This window comes from Macaca thibetana, chromosome 19, assembly GCF_024542745.1.
Source record: "Macaca thibetana thibetana isolate TM-01 chromosome 19, ASM2454274v1, whole genome shotgun sequence".
NCBI lineage: Eukaryota > Metazoa > Chordata > Mammalia > Primates > Cercopithecidae > Macaca > Macaca thibetana.
The window spans coordinates 6,314,347-6,340,701 of NC_065596.1; the positions used below are offsets into that span (position 1 = coordinate 6,314,347).

General features: G+C 55.1%; 2 protein-coding genes across 6 annotated transcripts in view; both read left to right on the top strand.

The window, feature by feature from the left end:
* The window catches only part of RAB3A (RAB3A, member RAS oncogene family), a 162,787-nt gene that overhangs the window by 123,085 nt on the left and 13,347 nt on the right, over positions 1–26,355 (top strand). The window contains exon 1 of one of the 3 annotated variants that reach the window (XM_050769815.1): positions 11,654–11,657. The exons of the other annotated variants lie outside the window; for them this stretch is intronic. The gene's annotated coding sequence lies outside the window, so the exon portion shown is untranslated. Of the gene's footprint in view, positions 1–11,653; positions 11,658–26,355 lie in introns of those variants that run through there. 3 annotated transcript variants of the gene reach the window in all.
* PDE4C (phosphodiesterase 4C) lies at positions 923–25,799 on the top strand. 3 transcript variants are annotated; one of them, XM_050769517.1, is made up of 16 exons: positions 923–1,048; positions 1,622–2,312; positions 13,321–13,512; positions 14,318–14,354; positions 14,437–14,510; positions 14,734–14,786; positions 15,146–15,258; positions 15,342–15,435; positions 16,259–16,422; positions 16,596–16,694; positions 17,132–17,296; positions 17,382–17,481; positions 19,673–19,827; positions 23,475–23,597; positions 24,416–24,598; positions 25,082–25,799. In XM_050769517.1, the coding sequence occupies exons 2-16, from the start codon at positions 2,071–2,073 to the stop codon at positions 25,427–25,429; spliced, it is 2,142 nt and encodes a 713-aa protein (XP_050625474.1). In that variant the 5' UTR covers positions 923–1,048; positions 1,622–2,070; the 3' UTR covers positions 25,430–25,799. The 3 variants fall into 3 exon arrangements, with proteins under 3 accessions (XP_050625474.1, XP_050625473.1, XP_050625475.1); XM_050769516.1 differs by having other exon boundaries at positions 1,863–2,312; XM_050769518.1 differs by lacking the exons at positions 923–1,048; positions 1,622–2,312 and adding an exon at positions 9,152–9,351.

Genomic DNA, 26,355 nt, shown 5'->3' on the forward strand with positions numbered 1-26,355 from the left:
CTGGGAGGCAGAGGTTGCAGTGAGCCGAGATTGCACCATTGCACTCCAGCCTGGGCAACACAGACTCTGTGTCAAACAAACAAACCAACTAGATACACCAGTTGTTGGTGGATGCTAGCAGGAGCTGGGGAGAGGGGGCACTGGTATGCACAGCTCCTGGTCTCAGACTCTTTATATCTGGCATCACTTTTAGTCCTCGCAATGATGCCGAGAGTCGGAGACACCATTATTATCCCTCTTTTCCAGAATATTAAAAAAAAAAAAAAGGCTTTGGGTGGGGAAATGACAGAGCCAGCCAGTGACCATGTACCTCACCAGTGAGCCAAGTTGTCTCCCACAGTCAGTTCTTGGGGGTGGTGTAGGGGTGGAGAACAGGGACTGAACCACAGAAGCATAAAACAGAGAGGGAGTCATTTGTCATGCGTCACACAGCAAGACATGATGGTACTGGGCTTGAATTCAGTCTTTCTGACATCCTGGTCTAAACATTTTCCTTTTCTCCAGGCTGGGGACATGGCTGGGGTCACTGGGAGATGGTCTCCATGGGGAAGACCCTGTAGAGTGCTTCTGAGACTTCCAAAAACATCGGGGCTCTTCCCAAATCTGCTGCAGTAAGTGGCACCCTAATGGCCCCAAATTACTCCTTGCCCAAGCCCAGACCCCACAGGAGGCCTCCACCGAGTCATGACCCTGGGACTATGAAATCTTACCTCTTTCTGCACCACACTCACGGGCCCAGCCCTGCTGCTGTTCGTGCCTACTTCAGTTAACTATGATGGAAAATGTTCTTACCCATCCTTGCACTTCCCAGGAAATTACCCCTGAGACTAAGATGCCTGGTGGGTGGGGACTTGAGTTTCCAGAACTGGGAGGGAGGGGCAGGCCTGGGGTTTGAGGGCAGGAATCGTGGCTGTGAGGTGGGGCCTGGGACTTTCTCAGGGCGAATGAGATCCTGCCATTTCCGCTGAGGGTCTGAGTGTTGCTGCGGCTTTAAAAGCATGAGAGTCTCAGAGATACTCCTCCTGCCTGTCCTGAGCTTCCACAAAAGGTGGGTTTTCTGCCAGTCCTCCCCCAACTGAGCTGCACCATGGCTTTGGGGTGGGGAGGGTCTTAGAAGCAGAACTAGAATATTTCTTAGAGAGACCTGACTTCCCCTCTTTGCCCATCCCTACTGGTAGCTGTTTGGAGCTCCAGCCAGAGGTAGCCTCTGTGTGCCCATCCCAGACATGGGAGGCCCCGTCACAGCCTTGCCAATTTCCCTGTCCTTCTCAGATCCCTGCCTGGCATGGGTGGGGGTTTTAGGGCTCCAAAGAGACCCCTTCTGGGGCTGAACCGCGGAGCCTACCTTCATGGGCTTGGCAGAAAGACCGCTATCTGTACGTACCTCCAAAGACCAGACCCTTGACTCTGCTTCCAGACTCCTTGTTGCCATTGTTGCTGGGGAAGGTTGAGGGCCCGTCACTGCTCAGGTTTCAGCACCTCCTGGGCGGATGACGCCCTGGTCTGGGGGGTGCTTCTGAACCCCTATCTCCCTCCCCTTCCCTCAGCACCATCAGGTCGCGGACAGCTCCTCGCCGTCTCATCCACCCACAGCCCCTAAAGCTACCTTTTTCTCTTTCAGCACGGTGCGAGGGACAGCGTCTCGGCCCTGGGGGTCTCCTGAGACCCTGTCTCCCTGCTCTCCATTTAGCAGCGATCAGTGGACAATTTCTGTCTTCTCCACTCCAAGTCCTTGTCTTGGTTCTTTCCCATGCAGCGCTAGAGGGAACGGCAGACGGTTCTCAGGGCTGGGGTGGGGGATCTCTTCAGCCCCTAGCTTCAACACCCCTCGCCACGTTATTTTTCCCTGTTCTACCCTTCAGCACCATCTGGGCATCGACAGCTCCTCGGCTTCGGCCCCACCTTGAGCCCCCGTTCCACCTTCTCCCTCTTCAGCACCTCCGGCGCGGACAGCTCCTCGCTGTCGCCTCCACTCCCGGCCCTGGGCCGGACCCGAGAGCAGACGCTCCTCGGCGCCCGCTCACGGGGACGACTCCTGCTCCCTGCTATCCCAAACCCCTTTCTCTGGCCATGGAGACCCTGGGGGTCAGCGAAGGGGCAGAGGTGTGCAGCAGGTTGAGTCGCTCTCGCGGCCGCCACAGCATGACCAGAGCCCCAAAGCACCTGTGGCGGCAACCCCGGCGCCCCATCCGCATCCAACAGCGCTTCTATTCGGATCCGGACAAGTCCGCGGGCCGCCGCGAGCGGGACCTGAGCCCGCGGCCGGGGCTGGGGAAGTCGCGGCTTTCCTGGCCCATTTCCTCCTGCAGGCGGTAGGTGGCCGGGGCACGGGCCTCCTGCAGCGCGGGGGAGGGGCGCGCGGGGCCTGGCGGGAGTGGGGGAGGGTCCTTGCTTCTCCAGGGGGCGGGGGTCTCTGCTGCTTGGTTGAGGCTGGCGCTTGGAAGGAAAAAGCTATTTCTACGTAGGGGTGGAGCTGAGGGTGCTGGTGTCATCATGGCTTGTGGGTCTGTGTGACCGGGTGTGCCCACGTGCGGTTGGGACCGAAAGACTCTGTGCGTGTGTGTGTGTGCGCGCGCTCGCGCGTGAGACTGGGGTGACCAGATGTGTTTGGGGTGCTCCTGTGCCTACATGCTTGGATATGATTCCATGTGTCCCAGGTAGTTGTGGGTGTGCCGGTGTGTCTCCCCTTGTGGTGCCTGTTGGTGTGTGACTGACTGTGACTGTCCTTGCGCTAACACGGCTGGGGGTCCGAAGGTTTTCAGGATTGTGGAATGTCCACAGGCCTGTGGGGGAGGTTTGTGATCACCTCAAGCACCCGAGGTAACCCTAGGGTGCTTGGATATAAACACACACACACACACACACACACACACACACACACACGTTTTGATTTTTGAGACAGAGTCTCATTCTGTCGCCCAGGTAGAAGTGCAGTGTCTTGATCACGGCTCACTGCAACCTCTGCCTCCCAGGCTCAAGCTATCCTCCCACCTCAGTCTCCAGTAGCTGGGACTACAGGGGCATATTACCACGCCTGGCTAATTTTTGTACTTTTTGCTAGAGATGGGGTTTTGCCATGTTGCCCAGGCTGGTCTTGAATTCTTGGCCTCAAGTGATCCTCCTGCCTTAGTCTCTCAAAGTACTAGGATTACATGTGTAAGCCACTGCACTCAGCCTATTTCATATATTATAGATATATAAGGGCCAGGGCAGGCTGCCACCAGTGTTGCGGGGAGGAGCCTCCTCTTGCTACCTCCTCCGCCTCCGCTCCATCACCCCACCCGGCTCCCCTGTAGGAGGAAGGGAAGTCCCTTGGGAAGCTTGTGCACCGGAGGTTTCTTTCGTTTAAGGAGGGGCTGCTTCTCCTGTTTTGTGTAAGCTGAGTGGGGTGGGGTTAGGACAGAGACAGAAGAAGAGACTCATGGAAAAATAATGTAGAATCCTCAGGAGGCCTGACATAAGGGTCTCCAGCTACCAGGTGGAGGCTCCAGGGCCAGGGAGGAGGGTCCAGGAACTCCAAGCCCTCCTTAGGTTGGAGGGAGAGCCAAGTCAGCGGGACCAGCGTCCCAGGTTTCAGTCCAGGCTGGGTGGCCTTGAAAGTGTTGCTTCCCCACCCTGGAGCTTGGCTTTCTCGCGTTCTGGTGCATAGATCCCCTAGGGGCCACTGGCTTCTGACTCCATCAGCAAGCCTGGCCTCTCGCCCCCAGCCTGGCCCTCCAGCATCTTGGGAGGCATCTCAGGTAGATGGTTCCCACAGCCCAGAGGGGTTGGAGCTGTTCTCAGGTGACCCAGGAGCCCCTTCTCCCGCCCCGGCTTCTAGCTCCTGCTGCCCCATCCCTTCTGGTGACTCATGATTTTCCATTTTCAAGAAAGAACAAACAGAGCCTTGGTATGAGCTCTTCTGGGGGAAGCCCCCGCTTGGCTCTGGGAGGCAGGAGCGGTGGATTGGGTGTCCCTGTGCACGTGTGTGTGTGCACACACATGTTCTGCGCATCATGTGCACTGCAGTCACACATATGTGGGTGTGCATGCATGTGGCCCACTGTGCTTCTCTGTGCTGATATGCGAAGGGTTCACCCCAGGGGGAAGCCCAGAGAAACTGAGTTCAAGGCCAGGCCCCAAGGCCAACCTGCTGTGTGGTGTTGAGCAAGCGGTGGTGCCTCCCAGAGCCTCAGCGTCCTCATCAGTGAGATGAACATTCTGCGCCTGAGCCTGGTACACATTGGGTCCCCAGCTTGTGGCTCTTTTCACAACCCTAGAAACTGTTGGAGGACTGTGCTTCCCCAGAGCCTCAGATGGATCACAGGGGTATGGGAGGGTCCAAGCATTTCGTTCAGAAGGCATTTAAGCACTTAATGGGTGGAAGGCCCTGTGTTGGAGACACAACCATGGACAAGAAGCTGTGTCCCCTAAGGCTTATGGTGGAGACACTCACACCAAGTGGAGAAGGCACAGGGTGATGGAGAAAGATCAGAGAACAAGCACAGAGGAGGCTCCAGACTCAGCAGTGGGGTGGGAGTCAGGGAGGACTGCTTGGGAGAAGTAACATTTAAGCTTAGCCTGCAGGAGAAAAGAGGTCAGCCAGGGTGAGTGCAAGAAGGGCATTCTAAGTAGAAGGAACAGAATGTACAAAGCCTCAGACTCAAGAGGATCAGGTGTGTGAGGAGCTGAAAATGTATCACTGTGGCTGGAGGATGGAAGGAGAGGCTCTCTGTTTATGCTACAAGCATTTATTTATTTATTTATTATTTTTTAGACGGCGTCTCTCACTCTGTTGCCCAGGCTGGGTGCAGTGGCACAACCTTGCCTCACTGCAACCTCTGCCTCCTGGGTTCAAGCGAGTCTCCTACCTCAGCCTCCCCAGTAGCTGGGATTACAGGTGTTCACCACCACACCTGGCTAATATTTGTATTTTTAGTAGAGACAACATTTCACCATGTTGGCCAGACTGCTCTCAAACTCTTGATCTCAAGTGATCCACACACCTTGGCCTCCCAGAGTGTGGGATTACAGGCAAGAGCCACCACATCTGGCCGCTACAAGCGTTTATTGAGCATCTACTAAGTGCCAAGTACTGAGAGAACAGCAGGGAACAAAGCAGATCTGGCCTTGCTCTCCAGGGACTCACAGGCAAATAATCATGACAATAAATGTGAAGTTGTACCCATGGCTGGAGGGTGCTCTGAGGCACTTACCTGGCTAGTCAGGGAGGACTTCTCGGAGGAGGTGACTCTCTGACTGTAACCCAAAAGACAAAGCATCAGCAGGCGGCAAGCATTCAGGTAAGCGCCATGGGGTGGAAATAAGCCTGGCTGATTCAGGCAACAGTGAGGAGTGGGGAGAGACTGGAACAGCGTAAGCCTAGAGAAGTGAGGCGGGGATGGGCCACATGGGACCTCTGGGGAGGTGTGAATTCAGATCTGAGGGCAATGGGGGATCATGGGAGGGTCTGGAGCAAAGGAGTGTGTGATTTGACTCATGTGAGCATCTACACATGCGACTTGGCCCCCACCCTCCTCGTTCTGCTTGACTTCTCCATGGGGACTTGGGCAAGTTATCTTCCCTCTCCACGTCTCAGTTTACTTATCTGTAAAATGGGCAAAAACACCCATTAAAAAAACTCTCTGGGGCCACCTGGTGGCCCTGGGGAAAAGTGCCTGCCCAGAGAAGGGACATTCAAATGGGGGAAATTGAGGCAGTAGCGTGCTAAAGGCATCAGAGTGGGCGTGGTGGCTCACACCTGTAATCCCAGTACTTTGGGAGACTGAGGCGGGAGGATCACCTGAGGTCAGGAGTTCAAGACCAGCCTGGCCAACATGGTGAAACCCTGTCTCTACTATAAATACGAAAATTAGCTCCGCATGGCAGCAGATGCCTGTAATCCCGGCTACTCAGGAAGTTGAGGCAGAAGAACCGCTTGAACCTGGGAGGCAGAGGTTACAGTGAGCCAAGATCGCGCCACTGAACTCCACCCTGGGTGACAGAGTGAAACTGTGTCTCAAAAAAGTAAGGCCAGGGACAGTGGCTCACACCTGTAATCCCAGCACTTTGGGAGTCCGAGGCAGGTGGATCACTTGAAGTCAGGAGTTCAAGACCAGCATGACCAACATGGTGAAACCCCATTTCTACTAAATACCAAAAAAAAAAGAAAAAAAAAAAATTAGCTGGGCATGGTGGCACATGCCTGTAATCCCAGCTACTTGGGAGGCTAAGGCAAGAGAATTGCTTGAGCCCAGGAAGTGGAGGTTTCAGTGAGCCGAGATTGCCCCATTGCACTCCAGCCTGGGCAACAGCAGTAAAACTCTGTCTCAAAAATAATAATAATAATAAATAAAATTAAATTAAAAATAAAAATAGGCCGGGTGCGGTGGCTCAAGCCTGTAATCCCAGCACTTTGGGAGGCCGAGAAGGGCGGATCACGAGGTCAGGAGATCGAGACCGTCCTGGCTAACACGGTGAAACCCCGTCTCTACTAAAAAAATACAAAAAACTAGCCGGGCGAGGTGGCAGGCGCCTGTAGTCCCAGCTACTCGGGAGGCTGAGGCAGGAGAATGTCGTAAACCCGGGAGGCGGAGCTTGCAGTGAGCTGAGATCCGGCCACTGCACTCCAGCCTGGGCGACAGAGCGAGACTCCGTCTCAAAAAAAAAAAAATAAAATCAAATAAAATAATAAAAAAATAAAAATAAAGGCACCAGAGACTACTGGGCACCTCTACAGGTCATGCAGTCATGCAGGGATGGAGTCAGGGTGGGGGTGCTTCTGTCCAAACCTCTTTCAGCTTTTGTCCCTTACCCAGCGGGGCTTGGAGAGCCTCCCAGGGTCAGGTAGGAGCCAGACTCTGAATGCTGAGTTCTGGCTCTGTGGCCACCCCTTGCTGTGACTCTTTCTCCATCCAAACAGCTATTAATTAACACCTTCTTGTTAGCACTGTTAATAAAATATTTAAAATTAAATCTATGAATGAAACATTAATAGTAAAACTATTGATAAAATATTAATGTACGAGTCGCCCCTGAGACTACAGAGGGGATGAAGTGAGTTAAGACATCCAGTGCGGGAGAACCCAGGCTGGGAAGAACAGCGCCTGTCCGGGTTCAAATGACCCCAGTCTTGCACCTTATGGCTGTGTGTCCTTGGGCAAATGACTGTGCCTCTCTATGCCTCAGTAGCCCCATCCTCGAAATGGGAACAGTAGTCCACATTTTGCAGGTTTCGTCTGAAAATCCAATGATTTTTCCCTTCACTGCTGTTGGCTGAGTGCTGCACGTTTTTGAGGCACTCAGTTTATATCATTTTGTTTAGTCTTAGCCTCCTATTTTATGTCTGTGACTTTGGGGGAGGGGCTGAATCTCTGTGCCTTGGTTTCTCCTTGGGGACATGTAACTATTGTCACGTCTCTCACAGTGGCGGGGAGGTGGTGTCAAGACTGCTCAGACCTTGGCTCCAGTGTCCCCACTAGGACAATCCTAGCAGCCTCTGTCCCCTAGGGATGGCTATAATTAGGTCTGGCCCCAGCAGCCACGATGGTATTTTTGTCTTGGGGACAACGAGGTCTGGTTCCCACCAGGTGTCTGGTTGCAAGGCTGTGGGGGTTAGGGGGGCTTCCTGGCCAGATACCTGAGGCTCTCTGTCTTTCTGGGCTGTGTGTCTCCTCCTCTGAGCCTCTGTTTTCTCATCTGTAGAATGGGGAGAATCTCATGTATCTGGCCTTAGCATGGTTGCCTCAGGATCTCCTATAGGAGCCCTGATCAATGGGCTTCTCTAGGACTGCCAGAAACGTGGGTACCATGTCTGGGGACACCAAGACTGAGGCAGCCCCCCCAGGGGGAAGGCCCAGGCTGAGAGCCAGAGGTCATTCCACAGCAAGGGGCATGGTCAGGCCTCAGTTGCTGGGAGGTCCCTTGGGCCTCTGCCCGTGAATGGTTGTTTCTAGGTCCCTCCTCCTTGTGTGACACATGCTAAGCCTTGGTTTCCTTTTCTGTAGAGTGGAACAGGGCCAGCCTGACTCTAGCATTCCAATGGTAGAGCACCTGGTACAGACTCTGGGAATCCTCCCAGACACTGACCAGAGGCCCCCCCAAGTCCTGGGACAGTGAGGTCCTCCCAGGGCAGGGGTGTGCGGCTGAGGCTTCACAGAACGGAAGACTTGGCAGAGGTGGTGTGCGGATGTTTGTCTAGGAGGAGACAGCAGGAGAGGCAAAGGCATCCAGAGACAGGGCCTGGGGAATGTCAGAGCAGGTGGGGGATCACGTGGGGACTCGTGTGGAGGGGTGCTGGGAGAGGGGACCTGAGTTTGAGTCTCGCTGCCCTGCAACAAAGACCCATGCCTGTGACCGCTTCCATGGAAGCCTCAGTTTCCCCACTTGGCAAAGGATTAAGGGTTTGTAGTTTCTGGTGGGCCGTTGGGTGGCACTGGGCCTCAGTTTCTCCATCTGGAAAATGGGTAGAGGAGGATTAGAAACATTGAGTGGGATTGGACATTGGCAAACTCTATACCTTGGTGACGACCTCATAATGGAAGGTAGGACAGCTGTTTCTCTGGGCACCTTGCTTTCTGACTCCCTCATTCTACACTTTTTAGCAGTTATTGGCCCAGCAAGCTGCACTAACCAGGGGCATGCAGAGGAAGGCTGAGTAAGATCCAGGCTCTGAGATCTTAGGGGCAGCCCCCCTAAAGAAGTGCAGTTGGGCCAGGCGCAATGGCTCACACCTGTAAGCCCAGCACTTTGCGAGGCTGAGGCAGAAGGATCACTTGAGTCTGGGAGTTCGAGACCAGCCTGGGCAACATAAGGAGACCCCCCCCCCCCATCTCTCCAGAAAATACATTAGCCCGGGCGTAGTGGTGTGCATCTGTAGTCTCAGCTACTCGGGAGGCTGAGGTAGGAGGATCCCTTGAGCCCAGGAGGTTGAGGCTGCAGTGAGCTAGGACTGTGCCACTGCACTCCAACTTAGGCAACACATGGAGATCCTGTCTCAAAAAAAAAAAAAAGAAAAGAAAAGAAAAGAAAAAGAAAGGAGCGGAGAGTTGCGTCTGACTCTGTGCCTCGGTTTCCCCGTTTGTCTCGGGGGTCGTCAGGGAGCCGCCCGTCGCGAGGCGGGGCGGATGCGCCCTTTGCCCCCTCCCCGCTGGGCCCCGCCCCCGCAGCTGTCCAGAAAAGGTCCCGCGCAGCCGGCGCTCGGTCCAGCCTCCACGCGGTCCTGGCGATGCAGGGCCCCCCCGCGCCCGCCCCGGCCCCGGGGCCCAGCTCCCCTCGGGGATCCCCGCGCGGCTCCCCCGGGCTCTTCAGGAAGCTTTTGGTGAATCAGAGCATCCGCCTGCAGCGGCGTTTCACGGTGGCCCATCCGCTGTGGTGAGGCGGGACAGAGGGCCTGGCGGGGTCACCGGGACGCCCGGTGTGGAGGTGGGAAGGGCAGGGACAGGGACAAGGGCAGGGACAGCTGGGGCCAGGGCCGGAGTCAGGGCATGGACGCTCTGCCTCTCCCTCGCTTTCTCTGTATCTCTCTCCCCCTACCCTACTCTACTTTTGTCTCGCAGTTGGTGACTCTGTCTCTCTCTGTCTCTGTCTGTCTCCACCCGCCGCCTGGATATAGGCCCAGGGGACCAGCCGTCTGTCTCCTTCCAGCTGTGAGGCCCAGAGTGGGACGGGCTGAGGCTCACGTCTCCTCCTGACCCTCGCCGGCCTAGGGCAGGCAGGCTGTGCGTCCTGGCAATGGGAGGAAGGGGAAGGGGCACTTCTCCCCTTGGCGCCCCCTTCCACCACCATTCCGTCCCAGTGCCAGCAAAGAGATGCCCTGGGGGCCTCACAATGAACTCTGGGTGTCCACGGAGGAAGACCTGAATTGAGGGGGTTTTCGAGGCAGGGCGTTCGGGAGTCCCAGGATGAGCGCGCGCCCGTGCGCCGCAGCTGCTTGCGCTGCATCCTCGAAGCACTCGGTCCACCCCTCCTCTGGGTTCAAATCCCTGCCTTTCCAGAAACGACTGTGACCTCGTGGGGAGGGGTGGGGGCGAGGCTGGGGTCCGGAGTGGGGCTTGTGGGCGCCGACTGTGACTGGCATCCTGCGCTCGGTCCGCGCCGAATTGGCACCCACTTGGTAAGTCTGGCATCCAAAGGCTGAGAGGGGAGGGAGGTCCCTCTGCAAGGTCATAGCTGGGGTTGGAGGGAGAAGGCATGATCGTGGTTCCTGGTGGTTTCATTTCAGCCAGGGAGTGGGGGAGTGGGGGTTCTGTGTCCTGGAGAGCGACCTCGGGGCACCGAACACGAGGGAAGCACGGTCACTTCTGAAGGCGCTGGAGAGAGCGCAAGGACGTCGAGGACGCGTCACGGGTACCCAGAAGTGAGGATGAACGAGGGCGGGCCCCGCGCAGGCCGGACCCGAACCCAAGTCCGAGCCTCTCAGGCTCAGTTTACCCCCCTGGCCAATGGGCAGCCGCGCCGTTCCCACAGCCGGGGGGCCCTACCCCCGCGCCGCCCGCGTCATGGAACCACAGCCTGACCCCGCCGCTCCTGGCTAAGTTTAGAGCAGAAAGAAAAACAGCCTCCCCCGCCCCAAGAAAACTCGGGCCCAGCTCTTAACCCTCTGCGCCCGGGATCCGGATTTGCACACCCTGTGGCCGCTCCTGGCCTCAGTTTCCCTATTTGTCCATAGACGCGCTTTTCTGGAACCCTTGGGGAGAGGCGAGAGGGGTAGGGGGCCGCAACCCGCATGCCTGCCCCTCGAGGGGCAGATTTGGGGTATCCGCCGCCTCCAGCCCTCCCCTAAGAGCGTCTCCCATTGCGCCACAGCGCCCACGGCGCACCCCAAACCGGCCAGGGAAGGGTTAAGAAGCCCCGCCCCTTCGGCTGGCCGGGGGATCATCCCAGTCCCGCTAAACCCGCTGGAGTCGGACGGAACTGGCCGAGCGCGGCCGGTCTTAGTCGGAGATGCCCGAACTAGCCCCCGTGTAGCCGGACGTGACCGAACATGCCCGACCCGGCCCGAGCGTCACCCGGACTTGTTCGAAGCAGACCGAGCGTAACCGGACTTAGACGAACAAGATCGAATTTATCCGAACTCTCCCGAGCTTAATCGGACGTAACCGAATTCTCCCGAACTCATTAAACAAACTTTTCGGGACGAAGTCCACTTCGATGTGATCAGACCCAATTCAGACCCGGTCATACTTGACCAAATGCTGCCGAATCCCTCACCTCTACCCAGATCTGAGCCTACGCGGGGGTGCTGACTCAGCCCGTGGACGGGGATAGGGTGACCTTTGACCCAAAAGTCATGGCCGGGACCAGCTGGACGCTGGCCCTCGGCCGGGAGCTGCGAGTCTCGGGCGGTCCCCGTTGTCTTCCTGTCGGTGCTGCTTCCGGCCGCCCTTCTTGAAAACCCTACCCCCAGATCACCACCTTCTCTTGGGCCTCAGTACTTTCCCTACGCCCTTTCTCTGACCTGTGACCCCAAAGAGGAGGGGCTAGAGGGTGTGGCCAGAGGGAAAGACAGGGTTTGAGGATAGAACGGGACAAGTAGTGTGGAGAAGGAGGAGAGTGCTCCGGGCAAAGGGCACGGCCTGTGCAAAGACCCGGAGGTGCAAGAGAACAGGCGGAAGGTTCAGGCTGAAGATGAAGTGGAGGAGTGGGGGAGCCTAGGGCAGGACCTGGTTAGCTGGGGGCGTGGTCGACGGCCGTGGGGCGGAGCCTTATGGGCTGAGGGTGGAGCCTGGAACGCTGGGGGCGTGGCAGGTGGCCAAGGGTGTGGTCAAGTTGGCTGGGAGTAGGGTCTCTCTAGACTAAGGCGCACGCAGGAGCTAGGCAGAACCCCGGCCTTCTCCAGGTAGAAGAGTCCAAGAAGCTGTTTCCAGTCCACGTGTTCACCATGTGAGCTAGATCTCAGTTTGTCCCTTTGCAATATGGTCATCCTGTCGCAGTCGTTGGATGTTCGGTTGTAACTCCCTCAAAGAGCTCTTGGGCGGTGGCTCACGCCTGTAATCCCTGCACTTTGGGAGGCCGAGGCGGGCGGATCATGAGGTCAGGAGATCGAGACCATCCTGGCTAACACGGTGAAACCCCGTCTCTACTAAAATACAAAAAAATTAGCCGGGTGCGGTGGCGGGCGCCTGTAGTCCCAGCTACTCGGGAGGCTGAGGCAGGAGAATGGCGTGAACCCAGGAGGCGGAGCTTGCAGTGAGCCGAGATCCTGCCACTGCACTCCAGCCTGTGCGACTGAGTGAAGACTCCGCCTCAAAAAAAAAAAAAAAAAAAAAAAAGAGCTCTTGGGCATGGGCTACATCACGCACATGTTAGAAACAGGGGAGGCCGGGTGCAGTGGCTCATGCCTGTAATCTCAGTACTTTGGAAGGCCCAGGCAGGCAGATCACGAGGTCAGGAGTTCAAGAGCAGCCTGGCCAACATGATGAAACCCCGTGTCTAGTAAAAATACAAAAATTAGCCAGGCGTGGTGGTGCGCACCTGTAATCCCAGCTACTTGGGAGGCTGAGGCAAGAGAATTGCGTGAACCCGAGAGGCGGAGGTTACAGTGAGCTGCGATCGTGCCCCCACTGCACTCCAGCGTGGATAACTGCACTCCAGCTCTGGCAACAGAGTGATACTTCATCTCAAAAACCCCCCAAAAAACAGAATGAAAAGAAACAGGGGAAGCCTGGTGCAGTGGCTCACTCCTGTAATCCCAGCACTTTGGGAGGCGGAGGTGGCAGGATTATTTGAGGCCAGAAGTTCAAGACCAGCCTGGGCAAAATAGTGAGACCTGGTCTCTACAAAAAATTTAAAAATTACCCGGGTGTTGGGGCGTGCTCCTGTAGTCTCAGCTACTCAGGAGGTTGAGGCTGGAGGATGGCTTGAGCTTAGGAGATTGAGGCTGCAGTGAGCTAGGATCATACCACTGCACTGCAGCCTGGGTGACAGAGTTGGGCCCTGTCAAAAAAAAAAAAAAGAAAAGAAAAGAAAGAAAGAAAGAAAGAAAGAGCGAGAGAGAGAGAGAGAGAGAGAAAGAAAGAATGAGAAAGAGAAAAAAGAAAGAGAGAAAAATAAAAGACACAGGGTGGTTGAGGTCCAGAGAAAGTCAGTACCTGTCTATGACCACACAGCCACTTTGAGGAAGATCTGGAACTGAGGTCCTGGAGTCCAGTGTAGACTCGAAGACCAAAGTGTGAGGGGTGCAGTTTCCTGAGGGTGCAGCTGGGGTCAGGTGAACAAGCTGGAAACCACACTTGCCTGACTGCCAAGTAGCCTCAGGGAGGATGCACCAGACAAGGTGGCCACGACCCGGCACCCAATTGTCATGACCCTCGTCTCTGACCATGTCTTCTCTCCTTTCAGCTTTGACCTGGAAAATGGGCTCTCATGCGGGAGGAGGGCCCTGGACCCTCAGTCCAGCCCTGGGCTGGGCCGGGTCATGCAGGCTCCAGTCCCGCACACCCAGCGGCGCGAGTCCTTCCTGTACCGCTCAGATAGTGACTATGAACTCTCACCCAAGGCCGTGTCTCGGAACTCCTCTGTGGCCAGCGACCTGTGAGTCTGGGGCTGGTGGAATGACACCTCCTCTACGATCCTTCCTTCCTTTGTTCCTCTATTCAGCAAGTTCCTTCAAGTAGCCATTTAAGGAAGGTTTTGAAGTTCAGGTAGGAGTTTGCCAGGCAGCTCATTTATTCAATCAAGTGTGTAGAGAACTCGGCCTTTTGCTGGGGTGGGGGTGGTAATCCAAAAACATTAAGGTCGGCCGGGCACGGTGGCTCACGCCTGTAATCCCAGCACTTTGGGAGGCCGAGGTCGGCGGATCACTTGAGGTCAGGAGTTCAGGACCAGCCTAGCTAACATGGTGAAACCCCGTCACTATTAAAAAATACAAAAATTAGCCAGGTGTGGTGGTGCGTGCCTGTAGTCCCAGCTACTCAGGAGGCTGAGGCACAAGAATCGCTTGAACCCAGGAGGTGAAGGTTGTAGTGAGCCGAGATGGTACCACTGCACTCCAGCCTGGGCGAAAGAGCAAGACTATGCCTCAAAAAACAAACACATTAAGGCTAATTAGCAGCAAATAAAGAAATACTTTGACCTTCCTAGTGGGCATAATGAAAAGGGAAATACCTCCTTGCCCCTGGGACTCAGTTTCCCCATTTATGAGATGCCGATAAAGTGAGTGAATGGTTGGAGGGGCTGTGGTGGGTCTCAGGGAGAGTCGCATGAAGGGAGCCCAGGGACTAAGAAGGCGCCCGGAGGAGAAGTCCTGAGAACAGGAACCCCTCAGCTGAGAGTATATGGTGTGGGTAAAAGCTGGAAGATGGGAGAGGACTCTTCCTCATGGCACGTCTCCTCGCAGACATGGAGAGGACATGATTGTGACGCCCTTTGCCCAGGTGGGTGTCCCCCGCCCTCCCTGTCCTGACCCCCTCCGGATCTGGTCTCTCCTTCCCACCGCCTACCACCTCCTCCCAACAGGTCCTGGCCAGTCTGCGGACGGTTCGGAGCAACGTGGCGGCCCTTGCCCGCCTGCAATGCCTAGGAGCAGCCAAGTAGGTAGAGGGCGGGGCGGGGCGGGGGCGGGGCCGGCAGAGACAAGGTGGGCGGGGAGGGGCGGGGCCAGCAGACGACGGAGGCGGGGCCTGGCGGAAAGCGGGCTGCAAATTGAGGCTGGGACTCCGGCGCCTAAGGGTGGGCTTGAGGGGCGGGGCCTGGAGGACTTGGGGGCGGTGCGAGATGGGCGGAGCAGCCACGCCTGAGGCTGCTGTACCGCAGGCAGGGACCCGTCGGAAACCCTTCATCCAGCAATCAGCCCCCTCCGCCTGCAGGTAAAGTACCTGTTCCTTCCCTCCCCTGCTGAGGACAGCTGGGAGCTTCCTTTCCGTAGTGACCTCCCCAGTCCATGAGCCCTTAGACTGGGGCTAATTGTAGCCCCGCCCCTGCAAAAACAAACAATAACGCCCTCGGGGATGGACCCCACCACACCCATATTACAGATGAGGAGGCTGAGGCCCAGAGAGCTCATGGTCACACAGCCACTCGGGGGACAGATCTGGAACTTGGGTCCAGGAGTCCTGGGTGGCCCCCATGGGAACAGTTTCAGGGTCCAGATGCAGAGACGAAAGCGTGAGAGGCGTGGGGTCCCTGAGCGGGGGTGGGGCAGGCCCCTGACTGCCTCGGCTCCCAGAGGACACGGGGCAGAAGCTGGCATTGGAGACGCTAGACGAGCTGGACTGGTGCCTGGATCAGTTGGAGACGCTGCAGACCCGGCACTCGGTGGGGGAGATGGCCTCCAACAAGGTGAGGTGGGACAGATCGCTGAGCTTACCTGCCTCGGCCCACGGTACCCCATCATCACTGTCTTCACGTTCCGTCCGCCCCAGTTCAAGCGGATCCTAAACCGGGAGTTGACCCACCTGTCCGAAACCAGCCGCTCGGGGAACCAGGTGTCCGAGTACATCTCCCGGACCTTCCTGGGTGAGCTTTGTTGAGTCACTGCCTGGACGATATTATAGGAGTACTAAGAAGAAAGACAAAGAAATATTTCTATTATAGACCTCAGTCCGGGGGAGATACAGCCTGACACAGACACATTCAGCCCCATGAGTCAGGGCTGGATCAGAGAGAGGAACAAGGGGAACTTCCAGGGGCAGGGGACATTAAAGCTAGGGTTTTGAAGCATGAGTAGAAATTTGCCTAGGAGGAGATGGAGGGAACCAGACACCAGCTTGGGAGATGGAAAGGACACTAGGCTGTTAGGGGGGAAATGCTGAGCCCCAGGCACCACGGGGCCATGCCTAGCAGAAGAGTTTACTGAAATCAGCTGTGAACAGAGGAGAGGGGTAGGTAGCTACAGGCAAGACGGGATTTTTTTTTTCTTTTTTTTTTGATATAGTTTCACTTTGTTGCTCAGGCAGGAGTGCAGTGGTGCAATCTCAGCCACTGCAACCTCTGCCTCCTGGGTTCAAGCAATTCTCCTGCCTCAGCCTCCCGAGTAGCTGGGGTTACAGGTGCCTGCCACCATACCTGGCTAATTTTTGTATTTTTAGTAGTGATGGGGTTTCACCATATTGCTCAGACTGGTCTTGAACTCCTGACCTCAAGTGATCCGCCCACCTCGACCTCCCAAAGCACTGAGATTACAGGTGTGAGCCACCGCATCCGGCCGACAGGGTCTTTACCCCGAACTTACTTTGGTTCCTGTATAAAGGGGAATAGGTTGATTTCCTATTCAGGTTCTGAGGCCAGGCCCCAACAGGTGAAATTGGCTTCTGTAAGCCTCACCCTGGCCCATCTGCAGATCAGCAGACTGAGGTGGAGCTGCCCAAAGTGACCGCTGAGGAGGCCCCGCAACCCATGTCCCGGATCAGTGGCCTACATGGGCTCTGCCATGGTGCCAGCCTCTCCTCAGCCACTGTCCCACGCTTTGGGGTCCAGACTGACCAGGAGGAACAGCTGGCCAAGGTGGGTCCTCAACCACAATGCCAAGATCAAGGTTTGGTCCTTGGCTCTGTCTGCCTGTTTGCCCACCTATATACTGGGCAGTTGGGGCTCACTGTGGAACCTGGGGTGGGAGGATGGAGGCTCTAGAGTCTGGGGAAGTTGGGCTGGGGTTAATTAAGTCCTTCACATCTTAGGAGCTAGAAGACACCAACAGGTGGGGACTTGACGTGTTCAAGGTGGCGGAGCTAAGTGGGAACCGGCCCCTTACAGCTATCGTATTCAGCATTTTTCAGGTACCTACCCTGCCCTTGGCTTCCAAGGAAAAACTCCTGGGGTTTCCTTCACCACTTCCTACCCTAGACCTCTGGGACACTCATTTTTGAAATCCTTTCTGACATTTCTGAAGGGGATAATTTGAGCAGGGTATTGAAGGATGAATAGGAGTTCACGCAGATGAACAGTTCATTGTCCAGAAGCCTCAGCCCTGGCCCCTCGCCCTGAAGAGGAGAGAAATCTGGAGAGAAGAGCTGGACACAGACATCCCCAGTCCTGTAGGGTCAGGGATGGACCACCAAAGAACACAGAGTGGAGGAGTTCAGGAGAGCAGGGAGGGTGTCTCAGAGGAGTGGGTGCTTGAGGCATGGATAGGAGTTCAGAAGAGAGGAGTAGGAACAGCGTGTGCTGCAGCCCCAAGACCAAGGCCCTGAGGCCAGGATCTGTGATGGACCAGGAGCGGGACCTGCTGAAGACATTCCAGATCCCAGCAGACACACTGGCCACCTACCTGCTGATGCTGGAGGGTCACTACCATGCCGATGTGGCCTATCACAACAGCCTACATGCCGCCGATGTGGCCCAGTCCACGCATGTGCTGCTGGCTACACCTGCCCTCGAGGTACTGCGCTAGGACTGCAGGCAGGCGGGCGGGTGCAGGGCCCAGAGAACCCGCCCCTCATCACCTGTGCTCTCTGCCTGCTCAGGCTGTGTTCACAGACTTGGAAATCCTGGCTGCCCTCTTCGCAAGCGCCATCCATGATGTGGACCATCCTGGCGTCTCCAACCAGTTTCTGATTAACACCAGTAAGTAGGAGTGGGAAGTGGGTGCAGGAGGTGAGGCAGACCCCGCCTCCACCCTGTCTACCAGGTGATCTCAGGGGGTTCCCATCTATCCTGAGCCCAGTCTCCCTGTCTATGAAATGACTATCACAGTCTTCCCTCCCTTCAGGGGCTTGGAGCAGGTCTGGGTGCACAGTAGGTGCTCAATAAATGACAGAATAATGATAAGGTCTTTATTTATTTGTTTGTTTGTTTATTTATTTATTTATTTATTTATTTATTTGAGACGGAGTCTTGCTCAGACGCCCAGGCTGGAGTGCGGCGGCGCGATCTCGGCTCACTGCAAGCTCCGCCTCCCGGGTTCACGCCATTCTCCTGCCTCAGCCTCCCGAGTAGCTGGGACTACAGGCGCCCGCCACCTCGCCCGGCTAATTTTTTTGTATTTTTAGTAGAGACGGGGTTTCACCGTGTTAGCCAGGATGGTCTTGATATCCTGACCTCGTGATCCACCCGCCTCGGCCTCCCAAAATGCTGGGATTACAGGCGTGAGCCACCGCGCCCGGCCTATTTTTTGTTTTTTGAGACGGAGTCTGGCTTTGTCACTCAGGTTGGAGTGCAGTGGCGCGATCTCGGCTCACTGCAAGCTCTGCTTCCCGGGTTCACGCCATTCTCCTGCCTCAGCCTCCTGAGTAGCTGGGACTACAGGCGCCGGCCACCGCGCCTGGCTAATTTTTTGTATTTTTAGTAGAGACGGGGTTTCACCGTGATCTCAATCTCCTGACCTTGTGATCTGCCCGCCTTGGCCTCCCAAAGTGCTGGGATTACAGGCGTGGGCCACCGCGCCCGGCCTATTTATTTATTTATTTATTTATTTATTTTTTGAGACGGAGTCTTGCTCTGTCACCCAGGCTGGAGTGCAGTGGCCGGATCTCAGCTCACTGCAAGCTCCTCCTCCCGGGTTCACGCCATTCTCCTGCCTCAGCCTCCCGAGTAGCTGGGACTACAGGTACCCGCCACTTTGCCCGGCTAGTTTTTTGTATTTTTTAGTAGAGACGGGGTTTCACCGTATTAGCCAGGATGGTCTCGATCTCCTGACCTCATGATCCGCCCGTCTCGGCCTCCCAAAGTGCTGGGATTACAGGCTTGAGCCACCGCGCCCGGCCTTATTTATTTTTTAAGACAGGGTCTTGCTCTGTCACCCAGGCTGGAGTGCAGTGGTGCGATTTCGGCTCTCTGCAACCTCTACATCCCAGGTTCAAGCGATTCTCTAGCCTCAGACTCCCGGAGTAGCTGGGATTACAGGTGCGTGCTACCATGCCGGGCTAAGTTTTGTATTTTTCACAGATACAGGGTTTCGCTATGTTGCCCAGGCTGGTCTCAAACTCCTGGCCTCAAGCGATCTGCCTGCCTCAGCCTCCCAAAGTGCTGGGATTACAGTCATAAGTCACCACGCCTGGCCACTTCCACCAAGATCTTAAAGTTTAGGATCATATGAGGAATCTGAAAAACTGGGTTGACAGGCAATAATTGGGCACCTTCTGTGTATAAGCCCTGGAGTGCTGGGGGTGAGAGTGGAGGCCCCTCACTCAAAGGGCCTAGAGTCCAATAAGACAAAGACTCAGTTGTTTATTTAACCAGCACTGAGAGACTGGGCATCATGGCTCACACCTGTAATCCCAACACTGTGGGAGGCCGAGGCGGGAGGATTGCTTGAGTTCAGGAGTTCGAGACCAGCCTGGGCAATACAGTGAGACCCTGTCTCTCCAAAAAATAAAAAAAAATTGCCAAGTGTGGTGGCACACACCTGTAATCCCAATTACTCAGGAGGCTGAGATGGGAGGATCACTTGAGGCCGGGAGGTTGAGGCTGCAGGGAGCCGTGATTGCACCACTGTGCTCCAGCCCGGGTGACAGCAAGACCCTGTCTCTAAAAAACAAACAAACAAACAAAAACATTACTGAGTACTCACTGTCTCTGGCCATAGTGGGTCCGTGAGGAGCCTTCCCAGTCTTGGGTAGGCAGAGCCAAACACAGATACCCCTGGCCCTGCAGTCAGGGAAGGGTCAGGGACATGGATGGTTTCTTACAGGAGGGCATGCTAGAGTTGGGCCTTCAATGCATGGGTAGGAGTTTGCTAAGGATTTCCGAAAGCTGCTTTTGGGTAGAGTGGGTGGGGCGGGTGGATCTTGGGGCTCTCAGTCCCATATCCCCGCAGACTCAGAGCTGGCGCTTATGTACAATGATGCCTCCGTGCTGGAGAACCACCACCTGGCTGTGGGCTTCAAGCTGCTGCAGGCAAAGAACTGCGATATCTTCCAGAACCTCAGCACCAAGCAGCGACTGAGTCTGCGCAGGATGGTCATTGACATGGTGAGGCTAGGGCAGTAATAGGGGAGGGAGGGGCAGAGGGGAGGGGGGCATCCTTCTCATCTGCCAACAGCAGGGTGGGGTAATATTAGCATGGCCGGCGGTTCTTCCAGACCCAGGCATGTCCTCACTCTGAGTCTGAGCTTCCTCATCTGTGAAATGGAACAGTGGGGCCAGGAGCAGTGGCTCATGCCTGTAATCCTAGCACTTTGGGAAGCAGAGGCAGGCAGGTCACGAGTTCGAGACCAGCCTGGCCAACATGGTGAAACCTCGTCTGTACTAAAAATACAAAAATTAGCTGGTCATGGTGGTACGCACCTGTAATCCCAGCTACTCGGGAGGCTGAGGCAGGAGAATTGCTAGAACCCAGGAGGCAGAGGCTGCAGTGAGCTAGTGAGCTGAGATCGTGCCACTGCACTTCAGCGTCAGCAACAGAGTGAGACTCCATCTCAAAAAAAAAAAAGGGACAGTAACTGCCCAAACCCCAGGCCCTCTGCTGGGCTCAGCAGATCCTGGCTGTACGCAGGTGATATGGAAACTGTTTCTGGAGTCTCAAGTGCAACTTTGCTGAGCCTTAAATTTGGCCTATCTGGGTTGGGCACCGGCTCACGCCAGTAATCTCAGCATTTTGGGAGGCTGAAGCGGGCAGATCACTTGAGGTCAAGAGTTCGAGACCAGCCTGACAAACATGGTGAAACCCCCATCTCTACTAAAAATATCAAAATTAGCCAGGCGTGGTGGTGGGCACCTGTGATCCCAGTTACTTGGGAGGCTAAGGCAGGAGAGTCGCTTGAACCCAGGAGGTGGAGGTCGCAGTGAGCTGAGATTGCACCACGGCACTCCAGCCTCAGTAACAGAGTGAGACTCTGTCTCAAAAAAAGGAAAAATCATGGCCGGGCGCGGTGGCTCACGCCTGTAATCCCAGCACTTTGGGAGGCCGAGGCGGGCGGATCACAAGGTCAGGAGATCGAGACCACGGTGAAACCCCGTCTCTACTAAAAATACAAAAAATTAGGCCGGGCGCGGTGGCTCAAGCCTGTAATCCCAGCACTTTGGGAGGCCGAGATGGGTGGATCACGAGGTCAGGAGATCGAGAGACGATCCCGGCTAACACGGTGAAACCCCGTCTCTACTAAAAAAAACACAAAAAAATAGCCGGGCGAGGTGGCGGGCGCCTGTAGTCCCAGCTACTCGGGAGGCTGAGGCAGGAGAATGGCGTAAATCCGGGAGGCGGAGCTTGCAGTGAGCTGAGATCCGGCCACTGCACTCCAGCCTGGGTGACAGAGCAAGACTCCGTCTCAAAAAAAAAAAAAAAAAAAAAAAAAAAAAAAAAAAAAAAAAAAAAAAAAAAAAAAAATTAGCGGGGCGCGGTGGCGGGCGCCTGTAGTCCCAGCTACTCAGGAGGCTGAGGCAGGAGAATGGCGTAAACCCAGGAGGCGGAGCTTGCAGTGAGCCGAGATCGCGCCACTGCACTCCAGCCTGGGCGACAGAGCGAGACTCCGTCTCAAAAAACAACAACAACAACAACAACAAAAAAAAAACAGAAAAAAAGGAAAAATCATTAAGCAGCCAGGCACGGTGGCTCAGGCCTGTAATCCCAGCACTTTGGGAGGCTGAGGCAGGTGGATCATGAGGTCAAGAGATCAAGACCATCCTGGCCAACATGGTGAAACCCCGTCTCTACTAAAAATACAAAAATTAGCCAGGCATGGTGGCACGCGCCTGTAATCCCAGATACTCAGGAGGCTGAGTCAGGAGAATCACCTGAACTTGGGAGGTGGAGGTTGCAGTGAGTGGAGATAGCGCCACTGCACTCCAGCCTGGCGACAAAGCAAGACTCCGTCTCAAAAAAAAAAAAAAAAAAAAAAAAAAAAAAAAAAAAAAAAATTAAGCACATCTGTCCATTTGATTTTTTTTTTTTTAAGTAGGGGCACATCAGTAGGTTTTGGGGTCTCATGCCCCATTAATGCACTTAACAAGCATTTATTGAGCACCTATTATGTGCTTGATCTGTGCAAAGACAGTTCCGGCCTTTATGAAATTCATGATCTGTAGGGCAGATGGCCACAGAGGTGGTAGCTGTGACTAGGGACCTGCAGGCAGAGCGGTGAGGAGGGAGGTTCAAGGTGCTTTCAGAGCCCAGACCAGCCAAAGAGATCAGAGAGGGGTTCCTGGAGAGGGAACATTAAAGCCAGGATGTGCAGAATGAGGAAGACTACGGGATGGGGAACTGTGTTCCCAGGGGTGGGAACCACATGTGAGGACTACAGGTGCGCACCTCCATGCCCAGCTAATTTTTGTATTTTTAGTAGAGATGAGGTTTCACCATGTTGGCCAGGCTGGTCTCGAACTCCTGACCTCATGATCCACCCGCCTCGGCCTCCCAAAGTTCTGGGATTACAGGCGTGAGCCACTGCGCCTGGTGGTCATTCTGGTTTTTAAACATCTGTGCCCAGAGTTAAAAACAGCCCTCCAAGGCTGGGCATGGTGGATCAAGCCTGTAATCCCAGCACTTTGGGAGGCCACGGCAGGTGGATCACGAGGTCAGGAGATCGAGACCATCCTGGCTAACATGGTGAAACCCCGTCTCTACTAAAAATACAAAAAATTATCTGGGCACAGTGACACGCACCTGTAATCACAGCTACGCGGGAGGCTGAAGCAGGAGAATCACTTGAACCCAGGAGGCAGAGGTTGCAGTGAGCTGAGATCACAACACTGCACTTCAACCTGGGTGACAGAGCAAGACTCCATCTCACAAAAATAAAATAAAATAAAATAAAAAAATAAAATAAAATAAAATGGAAAGAAAAAAGAAAGAAATAGCTCTCCAGGGCACATGGCAGCCACATGGAAGTTTAAGGGGTATGAAGTCACATCCCTCCCCACAGTGAGCTGCAAACTCCCTTGCAGCTTTGGACAAGGTCCTCCAGCTGCCAGAGGCCCTCAACCTCCTCGGTCTCACCTCCATCTCTCTTGAGCTCACTTCTTCCAGCCACAACCACCCCTTCTAGGTTCCTCTTATGTACGCAACTCTTCCAGTCCCTTTGCACAGACCTCATCCTCCACGCTGTCCTCAGGTACAACTCACCTTAGCACATAAGCAGCCCTGTGGGATCAGAATTGGGGCTGGAGGAGGCTGGAAGGGTCAACAGAGGCATCCTAGAGGATGGATTATTTGAAAAGGGTTTTGAGGGATGAGTAGGAGTTGGGAAGTGGCATTCCAGGCAGAGGGAAAAACCTGGCTAAAGATCTGGAGACTGTATTGGTTCTAGGGTTTGCTGTGACTCACTGAATGCCTACCTGACCCACCCACCCCACAGGTGGATTTCATTGATTACATTGCCCACCCACTGTGGGAGACCTGGGCTCACAAGTCCCAGACGCACAGGTTTGGTCACCTCCCCCCACACCCTGTCACACATGTAGAATTCATGGCCAACCCAAACAACCTCCCAGAAGGGGCCCCTGACTGAGCCCCTCTTGTCAGCAGGGTTTGCAGTGAATGCAGTTCCATCCTCCCATTTCACAGATGAGTATGCTGAGGCCCAGAAGGCTGATGCTGAGCCGGAGTGGCGTCTGGGAGTTGGGAGTGAGGGTCGGGGTGGGCAGGGTCCTTGCACCTGTCACCTTCCCTTGCCTGCCCCCAGGTGCTGGCCACAGACATGTCCAAACACATGAACCTCCTGGCCGACCTCAAGACCATGGTGGAGACCAAGAAGGTGACAAGCCTCGGCGTCCTCCTCCTGGACAACTATTCCGACCGAATCCAGGTGTGTAGCTGGGCGGGCCCTGGGGGCCTCCTTTTTATATTTTGGTTTTACTTTAAAAACAATTTTAGCTAGGCCTCTTACACATTTAGTTTGAGTGAAGGCTGAAGGCAGTGGCTCACACCTGTAATCCTAACACTTTGGGAGGTTAAGGCGTGAGGATTGCTTGAGGTCAGGAGTTAGAGGCTGCAGTGAGGTGTGATTGCACCATTGTACTCTGGTCTGGGCAACAGAGTGAGACCCTGTCTCTTAAAAGAAAAAAAAAAAAAAGAAATTAAAAAAAGAAGCCTGGCTCAGAGGCTCACACCTGTAATCCTGGCACTTTGAGAGGCTGAGATGGGCGGATCGCTTGAGCTCAGGAGTTCAAGACCAGCCTGGGCAACACCCTGTCTCTACAAAAATACAAAAATTAGCCGGGCATGGTGGCGCATGCCTATAGTTCCAGTTACTCGGGAGGCTGGGGTGGGAGGATCATTTGAGCCTGGGAGGCAGAGGTTGCAGTGAGCCAAGATCTCGCCACTGCACTCCAGCCAGGGTCACAGAGTGAGATCCCATCTCATTTAAAAAAAAAAAAAAAATTGGAGGGGCCTCCATTTTCGCAATTCTCATTTAGCTTCATTTATGAAGTGCTGACTGTATGCCAAACTTGAAGAAATATCAAGAGTCGCATGCCTATGCCTAAACCACTTCTTCAGGTCTCAAGCCTCAGTTTCCCCACCTGTAAGATGAATGTGTCCATGGCACCAAGCCTGTCTGTGGGGGTGCCAGGTCCAGATGTGGCTGGGCCCCTCCAGTGCCCTCCCGAGCCTTGCTCTCTGTAGGTTTTGCAGAATCTGGTGCACTGCGCTGACCTGAGCAACCCCACCAAGCCGCTGCCCCTGTACCGCCAGTGGACAGACCGTATCATGGCCGAGTTCTTCCATCAGGGAGACCGCGAGCGTGAGTCGGGCCTGGACATCAGTCCCATGTGTGACAAGCACACGGCCTCAGTGGAGAAGTCCCAGGTTGGCAGGGGACTGGGCTGAGCCGGTAGACACTGGGAGAGAGTAAAAGGGAGGGGCTGAGCCAAACCCATGAGCCCTGGCTTGGCCCTGGCTGGCTAGCCAGAGAGTGTGTCCTAAGGGTGCTGTCTGGGCCGAGTTAGACCTGGGATCCATTCTCTCTGGGCTTCAGGGAGAGGGACATGCACTTCTGGGATTTGGAAACATCTATTCTGGGTGACATGCGGGACCCTGGAGGGGCTTCCAGTCTGGGGGACATGTACATTCAGCCCTGTGGGGTCAGGGTTGGGGTTGGAGGAGACCAGAAGGGTTAAGGGAGGCATTCTAGACAGTGAGTTATTTGAAAAGGGTTTTGAAGGATGGGTAGGAGTTGGGAAGCGGCATTCCAGGCAGAGGGAACAACTTGGCTAAAGATCTGGAGGTTGGATTGAGTCTAGGGTTCACTGTGACTCACCAAATGCCTACCTGCCCAACCCCCCGCCACAGGTGGGTTTCATTGACTACATTGCCCACCCACTGTGGGAAACTTGGGCTGACCTGGTCCACCCAGACGCACAGGACCTGCTGGACACGCTGGAGGACAATCGAGAGTGGTACCAGAGCAAGATCCCCCGAAGTCCCTCAGACCTCACCAACCCTGAGTGGGGCGGGCCTGACAGATTCCAGTTTGAGCTGACTCTGGAGGAGGCAGAGGAAGAGGATGAGGAGGAGGAAGAGGATGGGAAAGAGACAGCTTTGGACAAAGAGGCCTTGAAGTTGCCTGACACTGAACTCCTGTCCCCGGAAGCTGGCCCAGACCCTGGGGACTTACCCCTCGACAACCAGAGGACTTAGGGCCAGCCCTGCGTGAACTGCAGGGGCAATGGATGGTGAATCCCTTTGGCTCTTGGCAGGCAGACTTTCCAGGACGTGGCTCCATGTGGCTTTTGCTTCACTTTCCCACCCATTGAGGGAGACAATCAAGTTCTTAGTCATAGGTGGCTCTCAGGGTCTAATTGGAGGCACCTGGCTGGGGTCCACTCTGACCCCGGACTTACCTAAAAGAGCTCTCCAAGGGGCAGCCTCTTATAATGCCCTTGGGATCTTTCTCCTGGGCTTCTATCCCTGCGAGGAGAGGTGCTGTCTGCTAGAGCCTCTAGCCCACCCTCTCCAGTGGTCACTCTTGAGCCACATCTGTCACTTAATTATTTCCTTCTTTGTCAAATATGTATTGCCCATCTACTTCATACCAGCTTTATGCCTCTGTAGTAGCCCTGCACAAGGGGTGGGGGAGTCAGGAGACCATCCCAAAGGCATCTCACCATCTTCCCTTACCAAGCAGCTCTCTGCAAGAGCATGGAAATGTGAGTGGGGAAATTTTCAGCACCAAAGCTTCATTCATACCCAATTTTGTTTCTGAAACTGTGGTAGGGCGCAGGAAGAGGAGCAGAAAAGAGGGGCTGGGCAAGGCATGGTGGCTCATGCCTGTAATCCCGGCACTTTGGGAAGCTGAGGTGGGAGGATCACTTGAGCTCAGGAGTTTGAGACCAGCCTGGGCAACATAGCAAGACCCCCATCTCTGAAAAAAAAATTAGCCAGGCATGGCGGTGTGCACCTGTAGTCCCAGCTACTCAGAAGGTTGAGACAAAGAGGATCGCTTGAGCCCAGGAGTTGGAGGCTGAAGAGAGCTATGATTGTATCACTGCACTCCAGCCTGGGCAGCACAGCAAGATCCTGTCTAAAAGAAAAAAAAAAGACTGGGCGCAGTGGTTCACGCCTGT

Bases quoted from the DNA above. Each gene is read 5' to 3' on its own strand.
- PDE4C (XM_050769516.1), top strand. From the start codon at position 999: ATGAGAGTCTCAGAGATACTCCTCCTGCCTGTCCTGAGCTTCCACAAA. The intron at 16,695-17,131 runs GTACCTACCCTG...GTGATGGACCAG, and splicing joins TCGTATTCAGCATTTTTCAG to GAGCGGGACCTGCTGAAGAC. The intron at 24,599-25,081 runs GTTGGCAGGGGA...CCCCCGCCACAG, and splicing joins CCTCAGTGGAGAAGTCCCAG to GTGGGTTTCATTGACTACAT.